Source organism: Anas acuta, chromosome 2 (assembly GCF_963932015.1).
Source record: "Anas acuta chromosome 2, bAnaAcu1.1, whole genome shotgun sequence".
Taxonomy (NCBI): Eukaryota; Metazoa; Chordata; class Aves; order Anseriformes; family Anatidae; genus Anas; species Anas acuta.
In genome coordinates this window covers 141,958,201-141,984,414 of record NC_088980.1, presented here as the reverse complement: position 1 = coordinate 141,984,414, position 26,214 = coordinate 141,958,201, and the positions used below count along the sequence as shown (strand labels likewise).

At 33.6% G+C, this 26,214-nt stretch overlaps 1 protein-coding gene across 1 annotated transcript in view; it reads left to right on the top strand.

Moving 5' to 3' along the window:
- Positions 1 to 26,214, top strand: part of CSMD3 (CUB and Sushi multiple domains 3) — a 668,812-nt gene that overhangs the window by 220,424 nt on the left and 422,174 nt on the right. The window contains 1 exon segment of the mRNA XM_068672527.1: positions 14,880 to 15,176. Coding sequence (XP_068528628.1) covers positions 14,880 to 15,176 — 297 coding nt within the window.

The window sequence follows — 26,214 nt, the reverse complement described above, 5'->3', positions numbered from 1 at the left end:
TGACCATATGGGAGGGGCTGGGTAGAGATGCTCTAGAGTAAACAATACATCTGCATAGTATTAGCAAATTAGAATTTACAGGAGACCATACCCTTCTGTACAGGAACTGGAAGATGTCAAAGAACACGTAAAATGGCAACTAATAGCATTTAGGCAGGTATTATATGCTGTGCAAGGGATGTTCTTTGAGATGGATTAAAACGCTGTATTTTACTGACTACATTGATTAATTTCTGTTGATTATAATGAGTTTATACACCTAGGGACACCTAGGGCAAGTCCAGACACGCAAATGTAGGTGTCTTAATCTCGGATGGGATTTCACATGAAGTGAAGTTTAATATCAGCACATTCATGGGATCTTGAGATTCCCTGAGAGAAATGAAAGTGCTGCATCATTTGAGTTACAGCCATAGAAGTGGTTGTAATATAAAATAGAAGGTGGTATAAAGAAGTTGCTTGTTGCATTGTTAATTTATTTGGCAGATAAGCTTTTTGTTTGTTTGTGGATTGCTTTTTTTGTTGTTGTTGTGGTGTTGGGTTTTTTTGTTTGTTTATTTGTTTTCAATGACAGACATCTAATTCTTAGTGTTGTAGATTCATAGCTCTTTACAGACCCTGAAGTCCTGTTGTCAAAATACAGCTCAGATAGCTACCTGATTTAGCAGTAGACAGAAAAAAAAGGAATCTTCTTTTCATAGAAGGAAACTTTTCATCAGATTTTTTTTCCCCTAGGCATAACAAGAACTTAAATTTCATATATTGTCCCAAAAATAAATGTTTGCAGCAGAGTTTCATACTCATGGGTCTGTTAGCCTTGCTTCATCTTGCTTCATCTTACTTTCTGAGCAGATGATTTTTCACCTTTGCATTCTTGAGATGTCTTTTATGTACAGCTATTCATCCACACAATGACAGTGCATAGAATGACATTGTTTTTTCTGTAGTCAAGTCAGAGGAGAAATATTGCTCTATTTCATTTCCCTCCCCTTTTAAAATGTATTTTTAGAATTCTCACATTTATAGGTTTTAATAAAACTATTGTTGAATGTTAATTTAGTTCTGTTACTGCATATAGAACTGGAAGGATCCATTTCTAAAGTTTACTTCAGTGTTTTCTACTTCAAATAAGAACACAATTCTTAAAAAAAAAAAAAAAAAGAGCTGTTTGAAATTGAAAATTTCAAATGCATGCTAATGTTTAAATTGATGGACTGTATTTTCACTCTGGAATTAATGTTGTGATATAGTATACAGTCCTGCCTAATTTTTTTTGATGATTTAATAGGTGTGTCTTCTTAATTTTACATATTCTTAAAAAAAAAAAAAAAAACACAACATGAGTATTTTAGTTGCATTCAAACGTTTTAATGTGTTTAATATTCTACACATGCTCATTGTTTACAAAAGAGAGAGACTATGTTTTATGTGCCACTGGCTTTAAGTAATTTCAAGTCCTTTGTAGAAGAGGAAAAAATGTACCGAATTATTCTTGACTTAAAGTTAGCTAAGATACTTCATTTTGATAAGGTCAAAACAGTAATACATTAATCTGAATATCTGCTTCATGACCACCAATCACTGTAACATACTGCACAGATAATCTGTTCATTTCAGGATAAAACGGAGGGAAAAAGGTGGGATAAAGCACTGCTATACAGTCAGAATATCTATTGGTACTGAAACTGCTGGAACACTCTGTTTCCCCTTTGAAAATGGTGACATTCAAATGTTCCTATAATATGCTTGGGCTTTTTCAGGAAGTGACTTAATTTTCGTGTGGAAAATTTATTTATTTTTTCTTAGATAATTAAAAGCGATAAGCCATTTGAGTTAATTTTTGAATGCCTTTGACCACTATGTAGTTTAGTGGGAACATAAACAAACCTTAAATAGTCTAATTATGGAAAACAGATTTTAAGTGTTAGAATGAATACTGTCAGTTACATCAGATAGAAGTATTTCTGCTGGATGATTTCCCCTTCCCCCACACCTCACTCCTTTTTTTTTTCCTGCCTAACATTCTCTTCTTATTTAATTTTAGGAGGTCATTTTTCATTTTCAGGATCTTTTCTGTAGTGTTAGGGGACATCCAAGCACAGAGTGAGATAATTTTGATAATAGCCAGATGTAGAGAACTAGATAATGAAATAACTGAATGTGGGATTTTTTGGTGTCTTGCCCCATATTTAAGTTTGTCATATACTTTCAAACCAGACTGTGTACCCTATGGTACAGAACTACCCTTTCTCTCTATTTATTTTCTTCAGACAGCTTGCTTGTTGCTTAGTTGCTTGAGAGCACTTGAACTTTTGTTGTGCTTTTGTACCTTAAAGATAGATGCAGTAGTTTTTATAGTTTATTGTATGAACAGGACTGTGTTGAAACATAAAATATGTGAAATATAATTGCTTTGTTCTTTTGAATGTTTCCCCCTGCATTATTTTTGAAGACTCTAATCACATCATATGCATGAAGACTGAGTATTAGCCAAAATTAGTATTAGTTTCCTGCCTAAAGATAAGAAAGCTACTATTTTTCCAGTGGAGAAATTAGATTCAAAATTCTGTTCTGCAGTATGAAAATGGAAATGAACCATGCAATATGGTGCGTCAGAAGTTATTTCTTACTGTTAAATAAGATACTACTTTTTTTATTTATTCACAGTATAGGTGAGGGTGATGATGTTTGGCTTCAATCTTCAAAGCTAAGATTATCTCATTACAGAAGTAAAAACATGCAAAGTATCCTCCAAACACCTTGGTAAATAAGATTTTATATCCTCAAATCTATTGAATGATAAGTCTAGCTTTTAATAACTTCTACTCTAAATAAGGAATGTGAGAGTATTCTGAACTACCTTTTCAGTTTCCAGCTACACTACTTCCACTTTGGTTCCACTCAGTGGATCTTTTTATATGTTAATAATGGGTACTCTATTTGTGTACTGTATTAGTAGCATTACCAGAAAGATGAAAATTTAACTCCTCCCCCCCCCCCCCCCCCATTCACAAACAACTGGAATTTAATAAACATGTTTGCTGTCACAGAATGTGTACACGAGAAAGGTGTCCTTTCACCTTGTGTTATCATTTCTAAAGTCTCTCATATTCCTCTAAATCCTTTGCATTCATTTCCATTGCTATCTCACTTAAATGTGACTCATCTCCCTCTTCATCATTCTTACCTTCAATCTCTTCTTAGCAGTTTGGCCAGAAAGTTGGCAAAGGTACTTCTGCCATGCTTTGTGAGGGGCACCTTCATTGCCTCAAGAAACAGCAAACTATCATCACTATAACTAGGCAGAGGTTCATTTTAACAAGCAGCACATGAGACGTTTGTACCAGTTTCCTGGTACAAGTTCCATCATGACATGGATTGTCTTTGTGTGACTGGGATCTCACAGTTACAGTTACATAGTCTTCCTGGTATACTTCTGAGGAATTCAAAGACCTTAGCTTGTGCTAGTTCTTTGTAACTTTCTTAGCATAGCAAGCACTGGAACAATAATCTTAACTTGCAAGTAAAATGGTGGGCTCTGTTGATCATTGCTATTTTCAGTAATATCGGCAAGCTCTTCCATTCTAAGATAGTCAAAGTGCACCACACAGTTCTAAGGTTAGAGTGCCTGAAAAAGCTAGCTAAATGTTAGAAAGGAATGGAGGACAAAACAGAAAATACACCACTGTATAAATCAACCTTTACTTTGACTCCTGTTGGTGCTGTGGTCTATGCATTTCAGAAAAAAATTAGATTTATCTTTTTTTTAATAAAAATTCAGAAACAAAACCAAACATTTATGTTAAAGAAACAACATTTAAACCTATGCTGTCTGGTTAAAGAGAGTATCAGTTAAAAGTTGCCATGGAAAATTAGCTTCAGTAAATACTTAAAAAGGGACTAAAATCAGAGAATAAATGCTTGCCTAGCTTATTACTCTTGTTTCTTTATTCAGTGAGGTAGAAATGGAAAATTTCTCCCAGTACCCTTACATTTTAATCACTTGGTTATAAAATTAGGCTAAGTGAGTAATTTTTGGTCTTTGTTTCATCCAATGAATATTTAAATTCTCAGTATCAAGGGGAATAACTTGGGAGAAATTGAAAGAGATTTATACTTTTCTGATAGTTCAGAAATTTGACTGGAATGTGAAAAATGTATATCCTGACTTCCTCAAAAAGGAAGAAACTTAAACTGTACTTTCTGTATCCCAATTAAAACAAACAAACAAAAACCAAACAGTTAACTTGTAAAAAGAGTTATCTTCAATGCAGACTTAGGCACTTGGGTCTGGCAGATACTTTATGCATTAAACTGTTCTTCATACTGCCTTTTTAATAACAGGAATCGTAGCAGAAATTGAAGTAAGCCATAGAATAGTAGAAATTGAAATATTGGAACAAACAAAAGGGAGGCATCTAGTGTGACAGAACAGAAATAAAGAGTTAGGAAACTGTATATTATTTAAAACTGAATTATATTAGCTTAAAGCAGTATTGACTTTTCAAATGTGCCAGTATGGAAGAGAAGAGTAGTAATAGCTGATTTTTATGTAACATTTTATATACGTATTTCTAAATAATTTCACTATCGAATTACTTATTTTGTCTGTTTTGGATGACAAAACTGAAGCACATGCTAATGAAGTGACTTGCTGAGAGTTGCCTGGAAAGTTCCTAGAAGAGTAGGGCACCTCAGTCTTTTGAGCCTCAATCGAGGGCACCTGAAAACTAGGTAATGCTAACACTTTTCACAAAGCTGACAATTTCTTAGGTAGTAATGTTTTATTTTTGCTTATAGTACTGTCTTCTTGATGCCCCCCGATCTGTACAAATACATTGCGAAGAGAATTTTGAAGGACATATATTCAAATCAAATAAAGCTTATACAAAAGCAAATAGGAACGGGCACTTTCACCTGGCATTCCCCTTCCTTCTCTCACTTATTAGTAAATTTGGGATTAAAGTCACAACCTTTTAATTCCTAATATATATATATGTTAGTGTAACAAATAAGCATAGGATCTATGTAGGTTTATAACTGGAGATACAAGAAGTAAGAATTTCTTTTCATTTGTATGCAGCCTGGTGCTGCATAGTTGTTTTTTTTTTTGTTGTTGTTGTTGTTGTTTTGTTTTGTTTCTTTTTTTTTAGAAAAGAGACATAAAAACTACAAGTTTAAATCATATTTTGCTCTGGAAAGTTCAAAAACCTCTATGTCTTAAGTAAATCAACAGTCAAAACAAATTTATAATTGCAGTCTTGAAAGAAATTTCAGTTTTAGGAAATTGACTTGTGGCTGGTTTTCTGAACCTGTCTGAGCACACTTTTTTGACACTTATGGAAAACCAGTCAGTAGTATTTACGCTAATAATCATTCATCTTCCCAACGACCCCAATGGAAGTTTATGAATATTAACCAATCTGGAAGAAATTCACAATTTTACCTCTTGTGGAGGCTAACAAAAAAAAAAAAAAATTAATACTTGCTGAAAATTCTCATTTAATTTTCATCCAGTAACTTTTTCTTACACATAAAAGAACTTACTGTGGGAACTCTGTGGAATCTTTCAGAAATTCTTGCCTCGGCCAACATGATCACAGTGCCATTTAATTCATGTGAAGTAAATACCTAGTAATGATGGTAAAACTGTTAGCAGTTCTATTAACAGCCAAATTCTAGGCATATATAGCCAGAACCTAATGAAAGACACAGAAACATAATATGCTATAAGCATGTAGAACTTCAGAATAAAGAATGATCATTTCAATACAAGACCCATTCAAAAAGGTTTCCATTCTCTTTCATAATTACATTTTGAGAAGGGAAAGGTTTTTAATTTTCAAACCCCACTTGGATGTGATCCTGTGTAACTTGCTCTAGGTGACCCTACTAGATGATGTCTGGAGGTCCCTTCCAACTTCAAGCATTCTGTGATTATGTGATTCTGTGTAACTGAATTTTTGTCCCTCAAAACCACACAAAAAGGCTTTCTGCTGGCCAGAAATGCACACATAATTCCAGGAAAGACATGCTTAATACAAATTAATTACCATCACTATAAATTTATATAAAGTACTTTTGAAATGACAACACTGTGAGATAGATTGTGCAGAGGAAGATATGAAACTGATTATATTAATCCCAGTCATATTTAAGTAATAGTTATTAAAAAATGTTTTTTATTAAGGACTTTAAGTTCTAAGAAATGGCATATACTGCAAAGAAATCCCTATGAGGAAAAAAAAAATGAAATCTTTTGTAAGGAAAACAAAGAAACAAACAAACAAACCAACAGATAATCCATTCTTAAAAAGTATTATATTTAGTATTTTATTGTTCCCAGGGGGTATTAAGACTGGAATATTGCTCATTTAACAGTTATAAAAATAATTTAATGGAAATAAATAAAAATACAAACAGAAGTTTGTAACACTAGTTGAGACATTAGTTTCTACAGTTTAGTCTCCTGATTCTGCAGTCTGTCTTTTGTGCTTTTTTTCCAAGTACCCTAGCCTAATATTAATCCTCATTTCTGTCTTTTGTTCCTTTTTATCATCTGCAACCTAAATCCTACTTCCAATTACCACTACCTCTTTCTTTGTCTTCATGGTCTGATGTAGTTAGAGTAGTTAGCTCTTTTTTACAGACATAAAGAAATTGCTGAAAGGAGGCCCCCATAGAACAGAAAGCCACAAAGCCATGTTTGGTTATTGACTCTAGAAAATTGGAAAAATCTGTGAAAATATTGAATTTCCATCTTTGGATGGAGGAATAGATTTTGTGATTGAGTTTAGGAATCTGTATGTCCTTGTTTTAGATAAAGGAGATATTTTAGATAATCTGAGGAATCTGAACAGCTTGAAAGGGTATTTTACTATCTCAACACATATAAGAAATATTGATAATTTCGTAAAAATCTTTTTGTTTGTTTTTGAGAATATTCTTTAGAGTGATACATACCTATTATTTGCTTTTTTATTCAGGATAAATCTCTCAGGGAGTTTTTGTTTGTTTGTTTGTTTTTGTTTTCCTTTTTTTCTTCCAGTGTCAGCTTTGAGTTTTTCTGGAAAATAAATTGTTGTGCTGACCTACAAAATTATATCAAAAAATTTGATTGTTGAAGTAGGTAGTTAGACTTGAGGGTAGGATGTTTTTCTAAGAAAAAGTAGAAAGAATGTGTAGCATGTATATTATTTTAAACTTCTAGTTCAGATATGCATTTCTTTAAATACGTGATTCCATTTTAGAAAATGTAGCTGTTTAACACGCTTCTCTCTAACAAAAAAATGTTGTGTTTTAAAGACCAAGCCTAAATGATTATGTCGGTGCATACATGTATAAAGAGGGTGATGAACCATATTCATCTCATCGGTGCCAAGTCTAAGTATAAATGATAATGGGCAACAACTGAAATTCAGGAAATTCCATTTAAACAGAAGAAACCTTCTTACTGAAAAGGTAATAAAAACTGGCACAACTTGCTCAGAAAAGCTGTAGAGTCTCTATCCCTGAATATATCCAAAACATGACACTATCATGAGCAACATGCTGTAGTTGACCCAGCTTTAGGAAATCAGTGGACTAGACAATCTCCAAAGGTGCCTTCCAACCCCAAACCATTCTACAGATATTCTGAGCAACCACTCTCCTCAGAACTCCTTAAGTACTATTAGCTAAGAAATGTAAGAAGTATTCGAAACCATCTGACATTTCTGAAAATCAAATTGTTGTACTTTTAGGCAGGGCACTCTACAGGAGAAAGAATACATTTGAAATTAACTGTAACACGTAAGTATTTAGCTTTAGATATCTTGAAATTGTTGACTAATGGATCACTGGGACACCTCCCAGGGAAGCTTTTCCTGAGGCAAAGTTCATGTTTTGTACTGGATGCCCATTTCATTGCTCAAAAGTTTGCTTATTGCCCACCTGATGCTGAGAGCACATAATGTTCTGTAGGAATAGCTTTATCTCTTTAAGTGGGTTTTGGATCATTATGTACACTGAAAGAACTTTTCTTCCTAGAGAATTGTTTTTTTTCGCACTTGACCTTTCTTGAAAAGCATTACTAAAAACATTCCTTGTTTATTCAGTGTATTTTGACCTTTTAGTGAAACAACAACAAAAATCATAGAATCATGGAATCATTTAGGTCATAAAAGACCAGATGGTAGAGTTTCATTTTTAAGTAGTTCATTTTTATATTACTTTATAAGTAACATTTACTCTGTTTAGACATGAACTTAGTTTATTTATTCTGAGTGAGAAATAAGAGAGAATTACTTACCTCTTCTTAAATGTAATGCTTTTAAATGTATGTAGGCAGTGTATTTTTCACAGTGATGAAGAGACAGTTACTGTCAAGGTTCAGCAGCTGGCTCCCTGAGGGCTGGTGAGCTGTGGACCGCAGGTGATCTGCATGCAGACCAGCAGGGCAGGAACCCATCCCACCACCCTGGCCAGGAGCAGGGGAGCCAGGGACACTCGGACAGCCCTAGCCCTGAGCATCTGGCATCTCCCTGAGGACAGAGGGAGGCTGGGGTCTGGGTCTGGCTGGGTGGGGCTCATGGCTGCACAAAGCAGTGCTGTGGAGAGCTGGAGACTGGCCCTGTGGTGGTCTCACTGGGGCAGGGGCTGACAGCCTCAGGGGCTGAAAAAGGATCCTGGGCCACAGGCAGGGATGGGGGAGATCTAGGGGATGTTGGGCAGAGCTGTTTATGCCCACCAGGGCCCTCAGAGTCCTGATAATCATATATTATACACCTCAGTGGTATATCATACGACTACATTACATAGAAATGTCATTACATAGAAGCGTAATTTAATACTGATATATAAGACTTCAGATCTAAAGTTAGTTGGATTGTAATGCACTTATACTATATAATGTTACACACAGTGGCCAAAGGGAACACAATTTATATGGAGTTAAAAATCTATTGCTATGTCAACTGATGTTTTTGCAGTCTGATAGTCTAAATTGTCCCATTTATTTGGTCTTTTTCAAGCATATACTATATTTTTTTTGTGAACTACTTTATGAATAATCCACCGATTTTCATTTATTCTTCCACTGCTGAAGTTACTAACTTGTAAATTTAGAGGATAGTTGATAACAGGCCATACTCTACCTCTAATCTAAGTGGAGTACTGCAAGGGTCTGTCATGGTACTAGTTCTGTTCAATGTTTTTACCAATGATCTAAAATCAGTGGCAGAGCACAATCTCATCAGATTTGCACATGATGCCAAAATATCAGCCAATAGTCAATATAGTCATAGATAGATCCTTCCAGAGAGATGTAGAGAAGTTAGAGGAATGGGCCAACAGGAACTTTATGAAACTCAACAAGGACAAATGTAAAGTGTTGCACCCAGGAAGACAGAATGGCATAGGAATGGTAGGTAGCAAGCAGCTTTGCTGAAAAGGCCCTGTGGGTCCTGGCAGACAACAATCAGAGCACAAGCCAGCAATGTGCCCTGGCAGCAATATTCTGCACTATATTAACAGGAATGTGTGATCAAAGGAAAGAATTATTGTCCTTTACTCAATACTCATGTGACCACAGCTGGAATAAGGCATCCAGTTTTGGACCTCAATACAGGAAGACAAGTTCTTTGCTACAGCATGTTCAGTAGAGAGCTGCTGAGGCAGCTGGAGGCTGGAGCACTTGCCCTGTGAGGAGAGGCCGATGGAGCTGGTCTTGTTCACCCTGGAGAAGCCAGCAAAGCTAATAACAGCTTCCTGGTGTCTTCATTGAAAAGTCAAAACCAAGCTTTTCATGGTGGAGTAGGTTTTGAGAAAATGAGAAAGATGGCAGGGTTGGAAACAAGATCTTCAGACCATATATAAAGATAAACTTGCTGTGAATCTTACTTTTGAACAAGTTGACTCAGAGAAATTGGGCAGTCTCCATCCTGTGAGGTTTTCTCAAGAATTGACCATGTAAAATCCTGAGTGACTTGCTCTGACCTCAGGGTTGATGCTGCTTTATGCAGAAGCATGGCTAAGAGGCTTCCTGTGGTACATTTTGTCCTGAGTTATTCTATGCTCCTATGGATAACATTTGTTTTAATCCATGTGTGATACAAAACAAATTCACTTTATAGAATATTAACCTTTTTGGATTATATTTTATTTTTTGACTCCTAATCAGCATGGTGTTACTAACTAGTGGACAAATAAGTAGTATTAAAACACTAGTTTAATGTTAATATTTATTTATCAGTTGTCTCTGAAGAAAGAGCAAATTTAGAAAATCTTTATAACATTTTCAGAATACTTCTTGATGAATCATACTTATTTGGTTGCATTTCAAACGTTTAGTGATGGCTTTCAAGTCAGTTATATTGTGCTGGCTATACCTGTGCTTTTCAGTCTATGGAATTATAACAGTTGGCTTGTAATAATAGAAGTCATGGTAATATAATCTGTATTGAAGCTTTATTTTAAACTGGCATTGTGATGAGAATAGTTTAAGTCCAGTTGATGGTTAGTATCTGAAAGCATGGTAATATTGTAATTTCACACTGTCAATTTAATTTAGAGAATTAATTCATTTTCCTTAAAATCCTATCATTTTGAATCCTGCTAAAACATTTTTCTTAATCATATCTTATAAGAAAGAATGTTAATTAAATATCGGCAGGTAATTATGTTAATTTTACTTTTAAAATTGAGTCTTAAATCATGTGCTAATGTATATTGACTAATCACTGGTAGTTCTTGCTTATGCTAGCCCCTCTAGGAAAGAAAAACAGTTCTGGTTTAATAGGAGATAGCAGCTACAGGTGAAATCTACAGCTTAATCTGGGATTGAACACAATATCGTGAGTGGTGCAGCTGATACAACAGAAAGAAGAGATGCTATCCAAAGGGACCTGGACAACCTTGAAAAGTGGACCCATGTGAACTTAATGAGGTTCAACAAGTCCAACTTCAAAGTGCTACACCTGGGTTGCGGCAATCCCAGACATGAGCATAGACTGGGAGAAGAACTCATTGAGAGCAGCTGTGCAGAGAAGGACCTGGGGGTTCTGGTGGACAAAAAGCTCAACAAGAGCTAGCAACCTAGGCTTGCAGCCTAGAAGGCTAACTGCATTCTGGGCTGCATCACCAGAGGGGTGTCCAGCCTGTCAAGGAAGGGATTGTCTCCTCCTGCTCTGCTCTGCACTTGTGAGACCCTGCTTTGAGCGCTGTATTCACGTCTGGGGTATGTGAAGGATATTGGCCTGTTAGAATGAGTCCACGGAAGGACCACAAAGTTGATCAGAGAGCTGGAGTACCTCTGCTATGAAGAGAGGTTGAGAGAGCTGGGGATATTAAGTCTGGAGAAGAGAAAGTTCTGGAGAGACATCTTTGCAGCCTTTCATTACTTAAAATAAGCTTATAAAAAGGTGGAGAGTAGCTTAGAGAGTGATAAGATAAGGAAGAATAGCTTTAAGAGGGTAGGTTTAGGTTAGATGTTAGTAGGAAATCCTTCACTAATTGGGAGGACAAGAACATATTTCCTAGAGAAGCTTTGGATGCCTCATCCCTGTAGGTGTTCAGGAGCAGGTTGGATGAGGCCCTGGGCAACCTGAATCTAGTTGGTGGCGTTCATGCCCATGGCAGGGGGTTGGAATTAGTTGATCTTTAAGGTCTCTTTCAACTCAAGCCATTCTATGATTCTATGACTGTAATAAGCCTAGAACTCAAGCTTCTATAATGAGCATAAAACTCAGGTCATCTTGTTTGAGATTAATTAATTTTGGTTAAGATAATAAATTGTCTCTGAAATACAGAAATTTGAATTAAGATCTACCTCAAGAAACGCATTTGTCTGATCCTTCTTTCCAACACATGAACTTTTCTTGTGGTAAATGTCACTACTTTTTTCAGGCCTAGAGTTTCTAAACATGGTTAAATTCTAATTCACTACGGACACATTCTTTACAATTTAAAATAAGTAAATTTTAAATATATGTACTAATTAAAAAGGGATGATACATTCCTCGAGCATTCCCACATTTTAAGGTGAGCTTTCCCAAGTTGTAGTATTCTAAACGGGAAGGAAAAAATGTTTTCAATAGAAGCATTTTCATTTTATTAGCTAATTCTAGCTATTAGACTGTGAGATTAATTTAAATCAGAATTTCCACTGGGGGTTTATGTGTGGTAAATTTCCTTTGCTATCGTATGTTTACAAGAGGAACCCTGTGTATAGTTATAGCATATTGCATATGCAAATTATGTGCATCTAGCACAGATTCATAATCTATTTCTGGAGCTTTGTCTCAGGGAAATGTCAAAGGCACTTGCCTCTCTTCTTTACTAGAAATGATGCTGGAATCAAGAGCAACCTCCACCCCTATATAAATAGAAAGGCTTATGGGTCTTCCATATGTTTCCATTATCCAAAGTTTTAGCAGTTACAACACTTTTGAGTAGTGGTTCATTCAGACTAGTTTTGTGAACTAAACTGCCCTGTGTTTTATCACTTTGATCTCCTTCCACTTGACTAACAAGCATAACAAGGTAGGTGTCTTTGCTTGAAAGTTGCCTCTCTAGCACAGTGGTACAGTATTTTTCAATGTATGCAGTTTGAAGCTTTAAGTAAGCAGTATTTTTCTTGCTGTTTTTCTTTTTTATTTTTAAATGGGCTTTCTCTTAACTAGTTAATATTTTCTACTAAAGTGCTGTGTGTCTTTAAAACACTAGGACATAACATTCCATTTGACTGAGATTCTGAATATAATTTTGTTTTGAGCTTGATATTGGGAGCTGACTACTGCTTATTTTTGTACATTTGCTTGCATGATAAAGATACATCCACATATATTTTACTTTAAAAGTAGTGATAATGCAACATGCAGTAAGTTTTCTTTCTTTGTTTTAAGCAACATTATCCTGTTCCAAAATATCTCTTGGACATGCACTTGTATTTTCTATGTTTTAATCTTGATAGCAATCTATGAAAATTCCTTGTAAGCTGAATCATAACTAGTCTAGTCTTGTAATATTATTAATTGTTGTGATTTTTTTTCTTCTTTTATTCCAGAATAAAACAAAACAAAACACGCCTAGGTCCATTTTTAGTTACAGTGCTGTCATCATAGGACAGTAAGGATTTTGTTTGTTTGTTTAGTTGTTGTTTTGTTGTTATTATCTATTATTACCTACTAGAAGATTCATGGTTCTGTTTCCTACACATAAACCTGTAGCTATACATGTATCTGGTGCTTTTAAAGTTGTTTAGTTGTGCAGGGAGAACTCCCGCTGTATGAATTAGAACTGCTGTTCTGAGGAACAGATATAAAGATATTACATGTAAGATAGTAAAAACAACTTATTCCATGCATACAGAAGCTCTGTTTGTTACCTATTAGATACTGTTTTTTACCTATTAGATACCATTATGTTTGCTACACTATTCGTAGCAAAATAAAACATTTCACACCTAAAATTTCTGCATAAACAAAACCAAAAACAACACGGACTTTATTATCAAGACTGAGTATTTTTAACATTTAAGATGTTTGATTTGTTTATACAGTATATTTGATAGTTTTGTAAAAAGGTTTGATATAGCATGTGCATGAAAGGTGCTATATACTGCCCAGTTCCACTGTGAGTTTTATTTCCATTTTCTAGTGATTCTTCTAACAGTGCAAATACTGCAAATCCTGTCATCGTGCACTACACTTCAAAGTCTCAAAATGTGCATGAGAAGACAGCTCAGGAGTAAAAATAGAAGTGTGGAATGTTTGAATGAGTTTTGAAAAGTCCCTTATTCAGTATTATGTATTAAATATACTAATAGATCATAGTACAGTTTGTGCTACATCTTTTTTAATGTTAATTTTTTATTATGAATTTTATTATGTGTTGCCCAGTTATTTGTCTGTTCCAGTCAAGATGGAGTTGCTATTGTGTTAGATGTTCTAAATATTCAAAGGTGGGTGAGTTGACCTCAAAACATTTGTAAACGAATCTGGGGGATAGGGAAAGATGAAAAAGTTAATAAAATATTTTAAAAAACAATCCCCTATGGTTTACATATTTTTAGCTACTACACAACTTAGAAGTGTTAAACAAATGTTTTCCTAAGCAGTGCATAGACAAAATTTTAATTAATCAAACTTTTTTTTCTTAGTTGTTGTTGTTGTGTTTTTTTTTTTTTTAAACAGAAATCTGAGAGTAACAAGAAAATTACAGATGCAGCCTTTGTCCGATATCAAATAGAGATAAATATGCTTAGATGTTGTTTTGTTTACACGTGTACCTTTTACACATGTACATACACATGTACCTTTTTCCATCCGCCCTTGGCTTTGTATCAACGCTAAATGCTTTAATGAGCTTTTAGAAGCCTGTCAAGAGCTGATGAAAGAATTGGGTATGTGAACATATTTGACAGCCTTATTAGCAGTTGAACTACCAAAGTTTCACCTTCTGCTTAGGTTACCACATAATGCTATTGTATCACTCCTCAAGAAGGCGGTTATCACTTTTCCACTCATGGGGTAGATACGGCTCTATTTTCTGCTTTAATGATATGGCTTTATTTTCTGCTTCTACCATGGTATTTTTTGGCTGAATTTCAAGGGGTAGAAATTATGTGCTCTCATTCTGACTGGTACAAAAGTTAATACTACAAACATTTGCAGCACATTTAAAACTAAATGTATAATATCACTATAATTACAAAAATGTTCACTACCATTAAAAAATGTTCTGATTACTTCCAAAACTTAAATAAACCATATTGACCTTCTTCTTTTCATGTCAGTTGTCTTTACTATGTTAAACAGAGGGAAATTTAATCTCTTAGGTTTAACAGAAAAACGCAATTCAAAAGAAAAAGTTAGCATCCAGTGCTACTGTGTGTCCCACAGGTTCTTCCACTTTGATCAAAACTGCCTCCACTGGTGAGTTAGAGGAGCCTATTGCGGTCACAACTGGTGCTATTACTGTTGCTAGCACATCTGCAGATGTTACTGTATCCACCCATAAACAACCTTCTGAAGAGCAACAAGTGCAAGCTATGAATATAAGAAAATCAATTCTGGAATCTGCCTCTTCCAAGGAAGAACTCTCCCTTCATCAAGCAAACATACAAAGCACAAGAAGACGACCAAGAAAAGCTGAGCAGATAGAAAGAACTAAAGAACTTGCAGTTGTTACTCATAGAGGTATTGGATATTATTTTACTTGTGCCCATGTAGTTATGGAAAAATATTCTGTATAAATCAAAAATGAAAGGTCAGGTATACATTCCAGAAGTGTGATTAAACCAAATGGGAAAGGAATTAAATCTACTAAAAAGTGAGTTCTAATGAGGGCAGACAGATGAAAAAATGTAAGTAATATTGTCATTGTAATTTAAATTAATTTAAGTTATAGGAAAAAAAAGGGGGGAGGGAAGAGCAAGGAATTTTCGCTTCATAATTTATATCGTGTTTCATTGTCAAGGCTAGTGTGAGATAAAAGTTGAGATAAAAACATTATTCTATGCTACATATATGTTTAGAAATAAGCAATTAAACAACAAAACTGTACTTTGTAAATAGCTGTTTTTTTCTAAACTAACCAGTGGTGTAGATGTATCCATCTCCCTTCTGATAAAATCTTCAGCAAAGGTTTGGCTTTTTTTAAATGTGTATACATTTTTATTCTATCAAATATGAAATCAGTGAATGGACATTAGTGACTGTACAGAAAGGAATTCAGTGGAGAGTATTAAGTTATTATTAAATCTAAAGTTTTGCTATATTCCTATATTCAGATGATTTAATCCACATGCAAAAGTACTAATAATGAACACTTGGAGCCTACACAAAGCAAGATTTATTTCACTTAAAGGTAAACAGCAATATGAAAATTAAATCTGAGTAACAGCAGTGCTTGAATGTCTTAATTTAACCACCAGAGACATTCAGAAACAAATTGGATTGTCTTTTTTTTTTTTGTCATATACAGATGTTAATGGTGCAGGTTAATGTTATTGAATAATATTTATTACGTATTATTATTTATTATTTTATGCTAGTCCATTGTTTCATGTACAGCTATTGTACCTGAAGAACTTAGAAACACAAAAATATTGAAAAGCAAGAGCTTTTATAGCACAAGCAATTTGTAGATGTCTTTGTATATGGTCAATGTTTTGTAAAGACAACTTTAGAGTGGAATCTGTTATCCTACTGGATCAGATAGTCACCTTGCATAAATGACTGTAGCTTCATTTACTAAGACCTATTGACACAGCTGCAGTTGTACAGAATTTTAAAACATTATGTAAATTAAGTAGGTTATAAAAAAAAACAAGAACTGTATTTGATTTGGTTTGCATGCAAAACAAATCATGAAATAGCTTTTGTCTCTTAATTGTTTTAATTTCTAACAATACAATTTTTTATTTTTTTTTTGTGGTTATCAGTTGATACAAATTAAGAGTTTGGTTTCTACAGATTATATGGCTAGGCATTCTGTTTAGAATATCTTTGGTCAGGTTTAAAAAGTAGAAAACAGTCTTATTTTCAGTTATGAAAGAGTATCTGAAGGTCTGTAATAATCTCTTCTAATTCATGGATATGAGTATAGTAATTTGGCGGATAGGTTTGGCAGTAACTGTGAATACAGTTTCTTCTATCACTTGTTTGTAGTCATTGTACTACAATGTCCTCTCCACTGTTGTTTCACTGTCCTTTTCTCCTCTGACCTGTCCTTTAATCTAACACATATATAAGGCTCTTCTGAATTACATTGCCATGTTAAAGTACAAAATTTTACACTGCGGGGGGGGTTGGGAGGAGGGGGAAGGATGACAACAAGGGACAAGATTTTGCTAAGCTAATGCTATGGGGTTTTTTTTGGTTGGTTGTTTTTTATATTATTATTATTATTTTATCCAAATATTAAACCACAGCACATGTACAGATGAGATCAATACTGTATACACTCTCCTAGAGAATGAAGTCCATACCTAGCTGTGTCTGCAGTTTATTCCCCTCATGGCATGTTTATGGTCTTGATTTTGTTAGCATTTGCTAGACATCTTCTAAACATAATTTTATTGTGTTATACCCACATCACAGTATACATCTGATGATAGAGTGGATATTCATATACTGAGAAAAAAAATGGTTTCACTTGGTAATCACCAATTTTTGATAGTACACCTACAGTAGCCATGAAAATGTATCAGATTGACTAATTAACCTGTTATGGTCTACTATACAAAATTTCTCATTACACAGACATGTTTTGAAGGAATGGTTGTGAATGTGTGACTACAGTTTCTTCACAGGAAGTAATTTCCATGTTGGGGAGATATTCCACAGGTATTTCTATAGAGTTTCATGTGAGTTTCTACTGAAACATTTTAGCTTCTGTTTGACAATGAAAACATTACAAAAATATCCAACCAATTGTCTTGCTCTGCATATTTAAATTTCCTATGGAACTATTTGTTAGACCTGCTTAAGAAGTTTATGTAAATTCCTTTTTTAATTCTTTCTGTACTTAACAGATATTAAAAATTAGGTTATATTCTGGAAATCTATTTTTTTCACATGTTCTTGAGCATAACTCAAAAATTTTGCTTCCAAACCTATGTGAGGTAATTTATGCTTGTAAAGATTTAATATACTAAATACAATTTACTAAAACTTACCATTTGAAACATGCGCATACATGATTCGTTAAAAATTTACTGTACATGTAGTTTTTACCATAGACTGTTTTTAGAATGTTGCTAGTTAGATCAAAATAGTGCCATACTTTATTATATTGTCATCGATGGAAAAAAAAATATATATATAGAATATATATATAGAATGAGTCCTAATGTTGGATTCTGTTGTATTTTTCTGTGAATAAGTTCTTCCAGAAATGGTAAACAACATTATTTTTGTTATTAAACTGACTTTTGTGTTGTTTTTATGAAAGAGAGAACTAGAGGTTCTGTCTAAAGTTAATCTACTAGATGAAAATTAGTCTACCACACTTACTGTCTGGACTTCAAAAATAATTGTAGTTTGTGTCAAAGGATGGTTGAAGAATTTCTTCTCTTTGATTGTAAGCTGGAAATGACAGAAGAAGAGAGAATTTTTATTACAACTACTTAAAAGATGGAAAAGGAAACCCAGTAGCTTTCTCTGAAATATTTCCACAAGTGATAGGGCAGTGCAAATATAAATAATAAGGTGGCAGTGAGATCTCATGAGGAATATTGTACATGATTACAGTTCCTTCATCAAAAAGAATTCAGACTGAATTGGATAAATAAAAGTACTATGCTGCTATTATATTGTTCTGAGCATCTGACCTTACAAAAGAAAATGTAATGATGAAGGGATAAATATTTCAGGAAGTGAATGCAAATATGTAGGGAATGTAAAGACAAATAAGTATATAAGATATAAACAGGTATATTAGGGTGAAGTGTGAGAAGAATTCTTCTTATTGGAGTGAGGAACTCTTCTGGAAGGAGGAGGTGAAAATCTTGCTTTCAAGACAGGTTGATTTTACAGGTTGATTAGCCAACGAAGAATATATTTAGATGCTACAGCTAGAAGAAAAACAGAATCTTTTTGTTCTTAAGTTCTCATGAACCAAGAATTCAAGCTCAGGAAAGTGTATTGCTTCCTCCATTTCAAAATGGGGTGGGAGGAAGCTCATATGGTTATTACATCACAGTTTTTAGTATGATCTGTCTTATTCAGGTGTGAAGTCAGGAAGGAAATTAAATGTGATTTTTATCTTGTTTATTTTCTGTTGAAGTATTTAAGTACTGTGAGCGTGGTCATAACTACATTAATGGGGGATAATCTGACATTTTGTTCTTTTGTATAATCCATGTCTCATTAAACTAAGAATTCAGAGTTTAGTAATGTAGTTGATGCTACTGAATTGTTTTAGAATTCATATTAGGTTGATCTTCTCTTTCTTAGCACAGTAGAATTTTTATTGCAATGTATGCAAACATAATGAGCAATATTTTATAACTTTTCTTAGTGAGTGCTTTCATAGCATGTTTGGACTGTCTAAAGATACACGCTCATTTTAAATACAGGAGTACACATTCATCTTCATTAAATACCTCTGAGAATAACTGAAATTTTAACCATATTATGAATGAAAATTGAGCAAGAGTATTTGCTCAGTTTTGGGATTAACATTTTTTGTTTTATTTTAGCTAGATTTTTTTTTCAAAGTCTATTTTATTCAGTTTACTGATGTCTTCATTCTCTTTTATTTCCCTACTTTTTAAGCATTTTTTTCCTTTAAAAAACAAACAAACAAAAAAAAAAAAGAAAAAAAAACACAAAGCTTTCTCATTTCTGTCCTTGCCACTTTCTTCTTTTAGAACTCTTAACTATCACACTTTGCCTTAAGCTTTTTGATATCTGACTTTGTAGTATCATAGTTATAACCAGGAAAAAATGATTCAGCGAGGGAAAAACAAAACAAAAAAGACCTTTCCTGCTGGATGTTCCCCATTAATCCTGGATTTCTTTTTGTGCTGTGTTGCAGGAGAGTGTCTGAAGGTAGGAGACAAGGTTAGTTTAAAACTTGTTCTAAAGTAAAAGAGAGTCATAAAGTGAGAACACACAAAATATAAGAGAAAATGAGAGGAATTAAATTGGGTGCTAATGAAACTCTCTTCAATCAGTTTATTTACCAAAGAGGGAGTTATTTGACTGTCTTGATTTTTTTTTTTTGAAAGATTCAGTAAAATAATAGAGCACTGCTCTGTGATTATTTGATGTAAGCTTTTTAAAGATTTGATAGAAAATATATTCCTACATCCTACATTTTATGAGATTTTCTTCTTTAGAAGAAGAAAAAGAAAGTGAGGAGCAGGGAAGCAGAGATTTTACTAAGAGCTGTTAAAGATTTTTAATAGAGTCATATAAGCAACCACTGCATATGTTTGCAGGTTTTTTCTTTGGTGTGTGTGATGAGTGAAACCCACAACTATAATAATGCGAATGTGAAGAAAATCATTACATTTTGCAGTAAAAGTAAGAGTTTTGCATTCATGTATTTGTATAAGAATACTCATACATAAGGTTTGTGTACTCTGTGTCTTCGAAGTGGCAGTAGTTCATAAAGTCACAAGAAATTCTCATTAGCATAACTATATTTGTTTAACTTTTCATAAAGTGTTTGGAAATACCTCTTTAATGTGTGCATTGAGATAAATAGACATCTGTTTGCTGGATGAAATCTATAATCCATGGTTTGTTAATTTAAATATTTTTCTTAGATTAAAAACTGATAATGGTGATTTAAGCTTCTTTACATCTTCCAACTTCAAAGTCATCTTTGGAAAGGAGATCGGTTTTCATCCAATAGTTAAGTCTAGTGTGATTAGAAGGAAGAAAAAGGAGAGAAAAAAAATCTTCTTAATCTATTTATTATCGCTCTAAAATAACTACAAAATACTAAAAATGAAGATGTAGCATTTTTTAACACACACTTATTCGAAGTGGCCACTAACAACCTTCTTTTATAGAGCAGCCTGTGCTAGTGCAGTTCAAGTGCTGTCAGGAAAGGCTGCAAAGCAAAACTACAGTAGCCAGATGCACATCTATTGGGAGACATGTTAAATAGACAAAAGGCATGGTGTCCTGGTTTTGTTGTTCATTTTATTCACTGTAACTGATTTTGTATTTAGGATTAAAATAGTGGTGATATCGCCTTTGTTATTGTTGTTGCTGATCAGAGCTTATACTAAATCAAGGACTTTTTTGCTTCTCATGCCACCCTGCTAGTGAGGAGGCTGGGGGTGCACATAAAAAGCTGGGCAGGGCACAGCCATGACAGGTGGCCCAAACTGACCAAAGGTAGTCCCTATACAGAACTTTTATGATGTTCAAAGTCTTAAAATTATTTCTTCATCATTCCTCCTCATCATTCTTAGCTCAGTACTAATATATAGAATAACCTATATTATATAACATGTATCACACACATTTTATTTTTATCAGTACTTGTTCTATCACAGTTTATAAAGTTCAGATCATAATTACATTACATTATTGTACAAAGATGTTCTTTATATTTGTTGGAAGTTACCTAAAGAAGTAAAATATTTTTGTAATTTTTAGTGGAAGTAAAGTGAGAGCGTTCCTATTTTGCAAACACTTGCAATAATTCTATTGTTCCAGCAGCTTTTCAGCAGTTATACTTTTAAGTCAAGAGAAGAGATTTTTTCCTTTTTGGTGTAGTCTTTCCTTTCAGTGTATTTTTTCTGTGATAAGAACCCAATGAGAATTTTTCAAGTACATATTAAATTGTACGTGGCTAATGTAATACACAGTACTGTTCTCTTAAAATCGTCATAGGTTTTCATCTGTAGATTAAGAATGAACTGAGAACTTGCACTATTAAAATGAAAATGTATTAAAGTAAAATCAAAATACATTATATTTTAATATAAACGTGAAATGCACACGTTAGGTTAATGAAGCCATAGACATATAATTCTAAAGTATATAATTGTGTTTGTTGAACCATCATTTTATGAAAAAAAAAATAATCACATTCAGTTTCATTTATATTTTCTTCCATTCTGGATAAAACATTTTGACTGTGGGAAGGGGTAATACTAAAACAGATCTTCAGCCAGCAAAATTTATATACCTGGAAGAGACTCAAAATCTCATTTTATTCATTTAATATATTGTAATGAACAGGAACTTTGTTTAAACATCTCTCCTTTTTGCAAGGAGTCAAAAAGTAATTGATATTATTTTAGTCATTTTATTGTGCACAAAGATACTTTGCTTAAATTATAGTATGATCTTGAAACAAATTAAAAAAAAAAGAAATTAGTGTGAAAAGTGGATGGTTCACTTTACAGTCTGATTGCTCGTCTTGAATCATTCTTCATATTAAAAAAAATAATCATTATCTACTTATTTAATTCTGTATTTATGTCCTCTAATGCCAACCTTCAAGATGCAAAAAGACTAGAAAATTGTGCTGCAGCATCAGTGTGTTTGAGCATGGTTTATTATGGAATACTTTGGTTCAGATTTTTTTTAAATAAAGATTTCTGGAGCCTGAAGTGCTATCACCTGATATCTAAATAGGCTGCAATATCTACATACACACACACCTTTCACCTTTCTTTTTTTTTTTATCTGCCTTTTACAGTCCCTTGAAGTGGTGAAGTTGTAATAGCAATGACATCTTCATATTTGGGACTTGTGTAGTCAGAGTTTGGAAATTCTGGATAACTATATATGTTACATGCCTAGTAAACATGCAGTGTATGAAAAAACAAATACCCCCCCCCCCCCCAAAAAAAAAAAAAAATAAAATAAATAAAATGATCTGTGCATGAATAATGAGTTCAAGTTTAAGGCTTGGTAGATCTGCTGTGCATGCATACCAACTTTTTTGGAACACATAATTCCAAGCATATGTCTAATTCAGTGTATCATGTATGATTTATTTGATATATCTGCATATAAGCACTGAATGTGGGAAATCCAGAGTATACTGGACTCCTGTTTCCATCATTAGAAATAGTATATGCAGCAAATAAAATCTGTCATAATCTAATATTTTCTGTTCTGGAGCAATCAGTGGTTCTGCACTAAACTGTATCAGTTCTAAACTGTATTAAAAACAACTATTTTCCTCTCTTTAGAAAGCAGTTAATTACTTGTTATTTCCTGAATAGCGTAAATGCAGAGAATATGCTTACTGTTATTGATTATGTAGTAGTCTTCATCTTGTTCCTTGTCATCATCTTTCAACTCAGGTGGCTGTGCACCCTGAGAATAATTAGTCTTACTGTAAAGACTGAGTTAAAAAAAGACATTAAGTACCCTATCTTTCATCACTGCATTTCACCTGATATTCAATAAACGATGGAGATACTCCTCGAGGTTTCATTTGCAGTTGATGTATTTTTAAAAGCATTTTTTATTGTCTTATGCTACACTAGGCAAATTTAGTTCCAGATGGGGCTTGGCCCATCTGATTTCCTCCCTTCATGGCTTGAGAACAGCTCTATACTTCTCCTGAATCGCCATCCCCTGCCTTCGTATATAGGCACAGCCAAATGAGCAGTCTATTGCCTTTTTTTTTTTTTTCATATTATTGTATCTCAGCAGATGTCATTTAAGGAGGGCAATAATTTAAGTGCAGTCATGAAATACAGCTTTGATAATATGGTATTGTTCTCCTCTATTAGCTGGGGTGCAGTGAATTTAATGTGACAGAGTTTCAGGAGAGGGGCTGTTTCGGTGTTTGAACTACTATGAGCAACTACTTTAAAGAAGAAAGAAGTATACGTGGTCAGAAGAGTCCTCAGTTTCCAATGATTTTTACTCTGTGTAGTTTCTTGTAGTAATACAACCTGAGTGCCTGTTACATGTGTAACTTTTGGTTTTGGTGAATTTCAGTCTTCAACATTTTAAATGTTCTTTGTACTTGGTAGAAAAGTAAGAAAGTATGGACAAGACAAGTTAGACAATTTCTCTACATAAATGCTGTTGCATAACTAAAAAAAATACATGATTTTTTGAGTTGTCTGTGTTTTAAATAGAGTACTTTGCATGGTTATCTTTGATGCTTCCATATTATAGAAGGAAATTTTCCATCTGGAAGTTTTTGTCTTGCGCATGTCTCTCAGGATATACTTCTTCAGCAGAGCCAGAATTGTAAAATATGAGAAATAGTTCTTAGTTTGTAAACTTCATTTCTAGTGTCTGAGAGATTATTGTATTCAAGGTTCCTACAGAAATTATATTTCTAAGTCTTTATTGTATAATAGGCAGCCGTAAAATATAAGTACATATATTCTTATTTGGCTGAGGTGATTTTCAATATAGGAACTGGCATAAAGAGTAAATGTGCTAAATGCAGTAATTGTCAAGATTAGTCCTCTCCCACAAGGGTTTGTATCTCCTTACATATCATAAATAGCAGATATTATCTTAAATATTAATATAATTTAAAACATTGGTTTCCACATTTTGAAAATATAATATATATATATATTGTTACTCTGCCTTTTTTGTTCAGTTCAGAGTTAAGTTGTTGTATTGGTACAAACTTCCATCTTCTACTGTTATTTATATCAGAATGACATGAATCTAAACTAAGTATAGATCATAACCCATGAGCTGGCCCGTCAGACTGATTATGTCATCCCTTTCAAAAGAGTCAAGGCTTTACCACAGGCTAAAAGCTAAGTAGATAAACCTCTGAAGAAAGTTGGTAGAGCTGTATAATTGATAATTAGAAGGAGAGTTCAAACTCTTTGTGTTCTTTGTTTTCCTCTTTTTTTTCCTGCCTAACGCTTCTGAGATCGCTACTGACTTTCTACTTCCTGTATTCCACTGGAATATTATATGGAAGTTCTATTTTGTTCAGAATAGCTTGTACCACCATGTGTCATCATGGTTAAAAATCTTGACTTGATTTTTGGTCTCTGTAATAAGAAACCAGGAATTCCAAAAGCTGTTGGCCTACCGAGACAAATGTCATCAAAGAGAAAATTGAGACCAGTCTAGTGGTCAACCTTTTGCCTATGTTTTGTATATGTATTCACCAAAAGTACAAATGTGTAAAATGGCAGTATTAAGGTATTTGTTCCAAATTTATTATTATTATTTTTAACTATGAATACAGAATTAAGATCTATGTCTTAGAATATTTTGAAAGACTGTGTACCTTCATAACACAGCAATTCTTTCAGATATACTTGAAAGTATATCTGCCTTTGAAGTAAAAATTTGGATGCAGATATTAAGAGAAAAAACCATGGAGTCAGCTGGTTGCTGGCTTCACATTACTTGAATCCTTTTTTGTCTGTTTTGCTTTATGTGTAACTCAACACTTTGAGTTACCATTTGAGTTGCCATTTCGACATCTGGAACTTAATTTATTGAAGCTTAAATGGAAACCTATCAGTAGTTTTTCTCCCTGTTTTCTACATCCTGATTCCCATTAGTCATATCATTCATCCTGTATTAAGAAATAAGAAATACTTTGCAATTCTTGATTCTCATAGTGATTAACTAAGATAAATATAAAACAGTTTCCTCAAGAAGCATGTTGTTTTATGTTGTTTCTCTGTCAACAGCAACATGTTCTGTTAAATCATGGAGAGTGTTCTTAAGCATATGGAATATTTTGTTTGTTTCTGATGTTTAGGCAGTATTCCAAAGATTTCCATCCTTTTCAACACATCCATACTGCAGTTAAGACAAATATGGTATAGAAAGACAAAAATAAACTGGGAAGTCAGTGTGTTTTTTTTGTTGTTGTTTGTTTGTTTTTATTTTCTGAGACAGTGTTTGTAGAAAATAGGCATGTGGTTCTATTCTAAAAATCTCAAGGACCTAATCAAAATGTGTAGCTCATAAGTTCTGAAGAGCTTTCATCCTATGAGTTGCTTTCCATAGAAAAATGTAAAAACCGGCAAGCCACGGAATATGAATAAATTTACAGTTATATATAACTTTTCTACAAAAGGAAAAAAAAAATATATTTTTTTCAGTGTGTCTAAAACATAGCCTAAAAGTACCTGAAGCTTCATTATCTTGCATAAGAGGATATTTAGGACAAAGACTTCAACAAAATTATTCTGAATCTCTTTAAGTTTATATGTCAATTGACTACTGTGTATACAAGCTTGCTTTATTACCAGAATCTCAGACCACCCATCTGGCATGCAAAATTTCATCTCCCATGCAGACTTCTTTTATTTTTAGAACTCTTTATATTCTTCCTTCCTCAATGAAGTCTTCAGTTTCATCTTTTGTATTTGCAGAAAACACTGGACTTTATCTAAAGCTTTAGATAAAATTACATAGTCTATATATTGTCTGTATGTGTCTAGGTTGTATGTATGTGTATGCATATACAGCCTGACACATATTTTAGTCACTGTGCATGTTTGTACAAAATACATTCTTATAGCTGCTTCTTCACACTGTGTTACTAAAGTACTGTTCAATAAATCAGCATTTAAACAAAAGTAAAAAATAAAATAAAAGTATGTTTCACCTCTTTTCGTGTAAAGAACATTCAGAGTTCTTGTTGCTTGCTTTCCTTGTACTATTCAATAGCCACAGCAAGGTGTTGCAAATAGTTATAAAATCATAGAATGGTTTGGGGTGGAAGGAACCTTAAAGACCATCTAATTCCAACCCCTCTAACATTGGCAGGGACACCTTCCACTAAGTCAAGTTGCTCAAA